The sequence below is a fragment of the Macrotis lagotis genome, chromosome 1, assembly GCF_037893015.1.
Source record: "Macrotis lagotis isolate mMagLag1 chromosome 1, bilby.v1.9.chrom.fasta, whole genome shotgun sequence".
NCBI lineage: Eukaryota > Metazoa > Chordata > Mammalia > Peramelemorphia > Peramelidae > Macrotis > Macrotis lagotis.
In genome coordinates, this window is record NC_133658.1 from 527,504,506 (window position 1) to 527,511,744 (window position 7,239).

Here is a 7,239-nt window from a genome sequence, read left to right on the forward strand (position 1 = left end):
ACTTTATCAATGTTAGTCCTTCTTTTTCAAAGAAGACAACCACATCAGGGAGGTGATGCCATGATAAACATGTGAATTGTATTTGAGTGAGGGGGTGCAGTGCTAAGTCACCAGACTCTTTTTTTCCACCCGAGCCATCTGGTTCCAGTGGCCAGATATGAATCAGGACGACTGGAGATGGCCCTGGATGCAGGACAAGCATGGTTAAGTGACTTTCCCAAGGTCATATAGTTAAAATCAGATGGATGGATGGCTCAGTGGGTTGAGCACTAGTCTTAGACTGAGGAAAACTTGTATTTCTTAGTTCAAACCTGACTTCAGACCCTCAATAATAGTGTGATCCTGGGAAAAGGACTGTTTATTAATGTAAGCATCCTAAAATAGTGGAGGTTTTTTTTTTAATTTATTAGGAGGATTACCACATAGTTTGAGAGATGAAAATTCTAAGACTCTCTCTCTCCCCTCCTGCCCGCAGGTGTTATTTTTCTTTTGTTGATTTTTGTGGAATCTGTTGGAAGGTATTGCACTAAACTAATACCCAACCTAAGTCAAGTCCGTCCTGCTTTACTTTGAGAGGATTCATTGTGTTTTTTGGAGAAGAAATTTGGAAATCATAGTTATTTTCTGACCTACTCCACCATCTTTTCAGAATTCCCTCCTCAGTAGACACATTTAAATAAGTGTAATGCACAAGTCCAGTAGGCTGGCCACTTAGCCTGAATGCCAAAGATATGTATAACCTAAAAGATTAAACTGCAAGTGTTCCCATAGAAGTCATAAAAAATGTTACAAGGATATTCTCAACCTCTCTCTGAAGAACTTTAGTATTGATTGTGTTACATGGGAAACACTCTCATAGAACTGCCCAGTATGCTGTGCCTGCATCAAAAAAGGCATTATGTTCCTTGAACAAAGAAGAATTGCAGTAGTACAAAAGACATATGGGATGTCCAAATCTAGAGACATCTTCATCCCAAGTGCTTAAATAATATATAACCAACTTGTGAAAGAGCCTTCCAAGCTCATAGGGGACTGATCAACCATAGTCAAACAGCGTCATAAAGTCATTGGTCCTCTTTGAGAACAAAAGATGAACAAAGAGATAATGATCTTAAATTATTCAGTCTCAAGAAAAAATAGTATCATGATGCTCATGGATTTACTGGATAATTTGATGATTAACTATGCTACACAAGTTATTTTCAAAATCGGAGAAAACAAATATGGCACCAGAACACTTTTATGTGACATATATGGTCCTTATGCTTAAACCAGGAAAGGAAAAAGAAAAAAAGAGAAATGCAGAGCAATGAATAGTTACACCAAAAATTTACATAGAATTTTGGTTAAATGGCTAGAGCAATTTATTTCATGATCAAAACAGCAGAGATTCTAAAAATAAGCTATTAAGGATGATTATCATTAGAAAAATCACTAAATATTTAATTGTATTAAAATACAAAACCATAAAACAATATATGGTTATTCAATGATTAGAAGAAAAAAGATTTTTAAAAAGATAATTCTTGTTTATGTAGAGCCAACAAAAAATAGGCTTAGACAGTTGTGTAAGAAGATTAGAATATCTCATCTAAAACCAAAAACAAGCATTTTGTTTAATGGGTAATCGACAGTGACTTTCCCAATAAATACAGGAGTAAAGACTACTTCTATCATTCAATATAGAAGTGAGTTGATAGCAACAGTGGTAAGTCAAGAAAAAGAAATATAAGATATAATGACAACTAAACAGTAGGTAAAGGTATTAGTATTTGCATATGTGGGAATGTGTTGTAGAGACTGTTCAAACTGTTTTTTACTCCCTTACATTTACAAACATGTACAAATACATATACATACATATATATTTATATATGTTTGTATATATAAATATATGCTTGAATGGTATATTTATGATATTGAATATTATCAGATACAGCAAACAATGAAACATTATACAATGACAGTGACTCCAATTTATAATTTTCATATTGTAAATATTTATAAAAACATTAAATAAACTCCAACAATTAGTATTTGATGGCTTCCTGGGCAATCATTTCTCCTATTTTCCTTGAGATGTCATACGGAAGTCTATGGGAAAATAGAAAATAGATTCCAATTTTGGACTTGCATATGATTTAGCATCTGTGAAGGTTCATTGTGTTCCCTAGGAACTTTCTCAACTAGAATATTAGGTTATAAGGAATATTTTCTAGTCTAAACTCTTTCTGTTTGTTGAGATTGGGGTAAATTTGTGTGTGATTGTAGTTAGTTGAGTAAATCAATTGAGGCATCTCCTCGGCCACCACTTAAAGTGAGTGGTATAATATTCTGATACTTTCATAAGGTGAAAACAATAATAGGCTTTAGACTGTCAAGAATATTATGATGTATATATTGATTGATATGATATGCTTCATGAATTTAAAAATCATTATTTAGTTTCTGGAGATACTTTTTACAAGTAGATCTTGGGTCTGGGAAACAGTGAAATGAAAGCTGCAGGGAGTGATTCATCAATCTTACAGGTTCTGTATTCATTCTCTGACCTATACTTTCCTCTATTGAGAAAGTAATAGCAAAAGTATGCTCTCCCAGTACTATGCAATCAACTTAACCATTCCCACTTCTATGTTGTCCTACTTCAATGATCACAGATACTGCATGGTGGGCTTATCCTGGAAAGATCATTCAATTTTCGAAAATGGCTGCTCTATGATCTACCTTAGCCCTTTCTTTTCACTTATGATCATGTATATGTTCCTTGCTTGAACCACAAAAAGGTGGAACTCCAAGAAAGGAGTAATCCTATTATTTGAAAATTGGTTTCTTGCAATGAAAGCAATGAATTAAAATGTTACCTGCTTACTGGCACTCTGTTCTGCCCAGGTTAGAGACTGACTCAGTAAAAATTGTGTTAGCAACATAAGTGTGAAAAGTTCTTGGAAGATGAATGCTGTTATCACACAGAAATCATATTTTGATAGACAGTGATCATGTTTTGGGAGTTGTCTATAAAATATCAAGTTAGTCAAGAAAATTGGAGAAAGATCTCTGCTCCAGTACTGCTATCATCAACTTCTCCAACCGTTTCACCCCTGCCTTCCCTAAGAAAGGGGCACTTGAGGTGAGGAGGTAGATGTGAAATAGATGAGAAACCTTTCATTTTTATGAGAGCCTTGCAAGTCTTCAACAGTATAGAAAATTTTGAATATATTGTCTTGCCATTAGCTTCTTATCATTGTCCCTTGTATGACAGCAGGGGCTCACAGGAGTGTCTGCAATATGATCCAAGGACAGACTGGATGCATATTGTTGAGTCTACAAGGAATCAATACAGCAAAGAAAGAATTCTACACGTAAGGAAAACTTCATAAAGTAAAGAAGAGGACTTCTAAAAAATCTATGAATTGCCCTTTTTCTTTCAGAATAGGTGAGCATGCCTTGCTTTTCAAAATCTACTTTGCAACTAAAAGCCCATTTCTTCTATTTTGAATAACATATTTCAAGCTCATGCTTCCTTATTATTGTAGTTACAAAACGTTGTGTGAATCCCGAAAAGGATTCTTCAGTTCTTGAGTTCTTTCTTTCTGGGTAGTTACATTATTTCCTCTTTGACTGTAAGCTCTCAATTGAACTCTGATGTTTTGAGAATATTTATTTTAACTTTTCCTCCAGGAAGTAATTGAAGGATTATTGCTATTTTAACTTTGCCATTTGATTCTTATCCTATCTGGGCAAACTTGAAATATAATAATTAGCTCCTTTTTGTCCTGGCTTTTAGTTAGTAAAATAATTCTTTTTTTTCAGCTTTAAACTTTATTTCACATTTGATAGAAACTGTGAAAAAGATGTACATCTTCCCAAATACAGCAAAACATTTCAACAGAATATAAGATTTCTTACCATAAATAAAGTAGTAACATTTTGTTGATTTTCATATCAACTAAAACAGTATGTTCTTCAAAATAAAGAAGAGTGATTCAGTAAGTGATTGTTTTAAAATTTTAAGCCCAGACCTTAAACTTTTGGTTTCATTATTGACATTCCATACAGTACATTAATAAATTATATCCATTATGTGTCAATTAGCACCTATTTATAAAATGCCCTGATAACATAGCAATAATAGAACAATTACAATTCTAAAACACCAAGCATATTTTTCTGCTATGTCTTAAAGTACTCTAATAACAGAATGCTTAGTTAATAGGGTTCTGACTAGTTACCCAACCCTTTTGATACATTAACAAATTTTCCTCTCAATAATTTTCTGAATGATCTGAGACTTTTATATGTATAAATATCAATTTCTTTTATGTTTGCAAAAAAAATTCTAAAAAGGCTTTTGAAAATAGTCTTAATCTCACATTGCTCAAATGACAGAAAAAAATAGAGCAAATTCTTGTAATAGCTAATGTATTTTCCACAATGCTTGGTTTAGAATAAATCTATAAAGCAGGTAATCTCAAATCTAAATCCATTAATCTACTGAAATCCAAGAATTCCTGTAATCGTGAGAGGGAAATAATTCAAACTGAACACTTTATGTTCATAACCAGTTTGACAGTTACTGTCAACTTGAAGGTCAAGGAGTTTACAGAATTGAAACTTGATGATTAAATATTTCAGAACATGTAACTGAATAAACTGTCTAAGAAAACTCAGAGTTTTCTTAAAGGTACAATGCTCAGAAATGTAAGAAACTTGCTCTAACTAGGCAAAACATTACCTTTCACAAAGGCAAACTATTTCCACTCTATTATGGTCTCAAATCAAAATAAAGGAAATCCTTTAAGACCAAAATTCAGAAAGCATTACTTTTCAGCCGATTACAGCAAAATCTTGAAAATTATTCTCATCAACTAATCTGTAGAATCTGCTGTACTAACTGGATCTTAGTTTACATTAATATACAATTTAAGAAAAAAGTTAATTTTGAAAGTTGTGTTGTCTACTTTCTTCCTGTCAAATAAATATTTTTGTATCATGTGTATAATTCAGGGTATCAATTCATAACAACATATTAACACCAAAAGCTATGGTCTGAGGAAAATATTTGGTTGGCTAGAAGGATAATAGAGGAAGGATGAGTTACACAATCAGAGAGGAAAAATGAGACAAATTAATTTTGAAAAAAAGTAATAGGGCCTGGTCCCTAAATACAAGGGCCATTAGGATGGAAGAGAATAACATTACTTACACATTGACACTTTAAAAGCATTATCCCATATTCTCAGGGATAATGTAATACCATCTCGTTCCTATTATGGATTACACACGCATATATGAATACATATATAAAAATACAGAAGATGCATGGTGACTAAGCAACTTTGGAACAAATCCTTATACGAAGTCACAGCACGCACAAAGTGATTATATTTTAACTGCTCATTTCATACCTGAACAAATTTTCATTAAGCATACTAACACTTTATTTTTGTATTATTTAATCAAAAAACTCAGATTGCAGGGTTTTATCTTAGTACACTGAATTACTTTTGGAGCAAACCCAGCTGCCTCATTTATTATAACACTTGTATATTTTATAACAGATACCATACAAATATATGTATAGAAACCTGAAGGACCATAATTTTCCCAAGAAGAGACATTATTTCATCAGTATCATTGGCATATATTTGCAAATCGATAGTAACACTGCAATAGTAGAAGTAAAGTTTGAGGACTGGGCATGTGAACAGGTTTATTCTTGACTACAATGATGCTGGTGTCCTTCTATAGAAGGCCTCTTAAATGATGTCAGTCAATTGGAGGTAGAAGTTTATCAACAAATTGTTTAATATCCAAAATTTCCTGCTTACACAAACTGCGCATCATACCTTCATAGGTCTGGAAGTTTACATTAGATGGATTTACCAATATTTTTAGCTGTTCAACACTAAGAGAACCAACCATATGGGGAACCAAAGGGTCACTGTCCCCATGACGCTGGAGAATAGAGATATCTTTATTAACACCATTGATGGGCCCCTGTGGAAATGAAGATCAAAGTGGAAGCCAACAGCTGAGGGCTAAAACACCAGCTAATTTCTGCTGTGTTGTAAGAGCAATATACAAAGACAAAGCTCCTCCCTGAGAACATCCTCCTAAAATAATTCTATGAGATGGAATGCCATTCTTCACTTCTTGATCTATTAAAGCCTTAATATTTTCTGCACCTTGTTTTATTCCATGTTCATCCTCCTGCGAGTCAGGAGAGAGTCCAATAATAACAAAACAAGAAGGCATAGCCATACTCATATTTAAGATAACAGACATAACTGGTGCATGTGGACAAATATATTTGATGTGTGCACTTTTAATACTTGCAAAAGCTTCTGCCCATCCATTCCCCGTATCTCCGAATCCATGAAGGAAAATAACCATGGAGCTTGATTTCCTTGCTGCCGGCACTATAGTAGGGAGCGGCGCCAACATGTTGTTGCCACACATACACCGGGATCAGCGGTGGATGAAGCCGGGAGGCAGGCACGGCGGCGGGGGAGGGCGGCCTCCTAAATAGTCAAATAATTCTTAAATTATCTCTCTGATCTATTTTCCAGGACAGATTTTATGACATAATTTATTTTTCTTTCTCTTTTTTAGGTGATTGATTTTGTTATAATAATTTTTGCTATCTCATAGTCATGTTAACATCTAGCTTTGTCCTCTCTAATTTGTGAGGAGTCTGTTACTTGAGTGTGATCTACAACAAAGAATGCTCTGCCATTATAATATGATCTTTGTGAGCTTCTGACCATGTTTGTCCTCTGAGTATAACAACTGGATTTTTACTCCTTTAGTGATTTTAGTTTTTCTTTTGACCTCAGTCCTTGCCAAGTAGTTGGAAGATTCTTTAGATCCAGTCCTGCAGAACTGAAGAGTCCCCCTCAGTCTGATCTCTTTGTGACCCACTCATTAAATTGAAGGCCTCAAGTCTATATTTAGGCTGAATTATCCTACATTAAAAATCCTATAAAAATATATAATTACCCTTGAGGCCTGTTTCTGCTCCTTGCTCAGGACAATCTCAGGCCATGTCTGACAGTGATTCATAACTCCTTCACTTCTCAGACAACATTGATTCTGTGACCCAGCATTGTAGACAGAGCAAGATGCAGCTTCCATGTACTGTATACAACATCAGGCTCAATCGTTTTTGAATCCCTGGCAATTTTTTGCCCTACTACATATAGCCTTAGGTCCCAGGATGATCTGTCTGTTGGAAGA

General features: G+C 34.3%; 1 protein-coding gene across 1 annotated transcript; it reads right to left on the bottom strand.

The window, feature by feature from the left end:
- Window positions 1–5,769: 5,769 nt before the first annotated feature.
- Window positions 5,770–6,462, bottom strand: LOC141520925 (acyl-protein thioesterase 1-like). The gene is made up of 2 exons (XM_074232893.1): window positions 6,113–6,462; window positions 5,770–6,010 (listed from the first exon to the last, which is right to left on the bottom strand). Exons 1-2 carry the CDS (start codon window positions 6,460–6,462, stop codon window positions 5,770–5,772), a joined length of 591 nt encoding a protein of 196 aa, XP_074088994.1.
- Window positions 6,463–7,239: the final 777 nt, after the last annotated feature.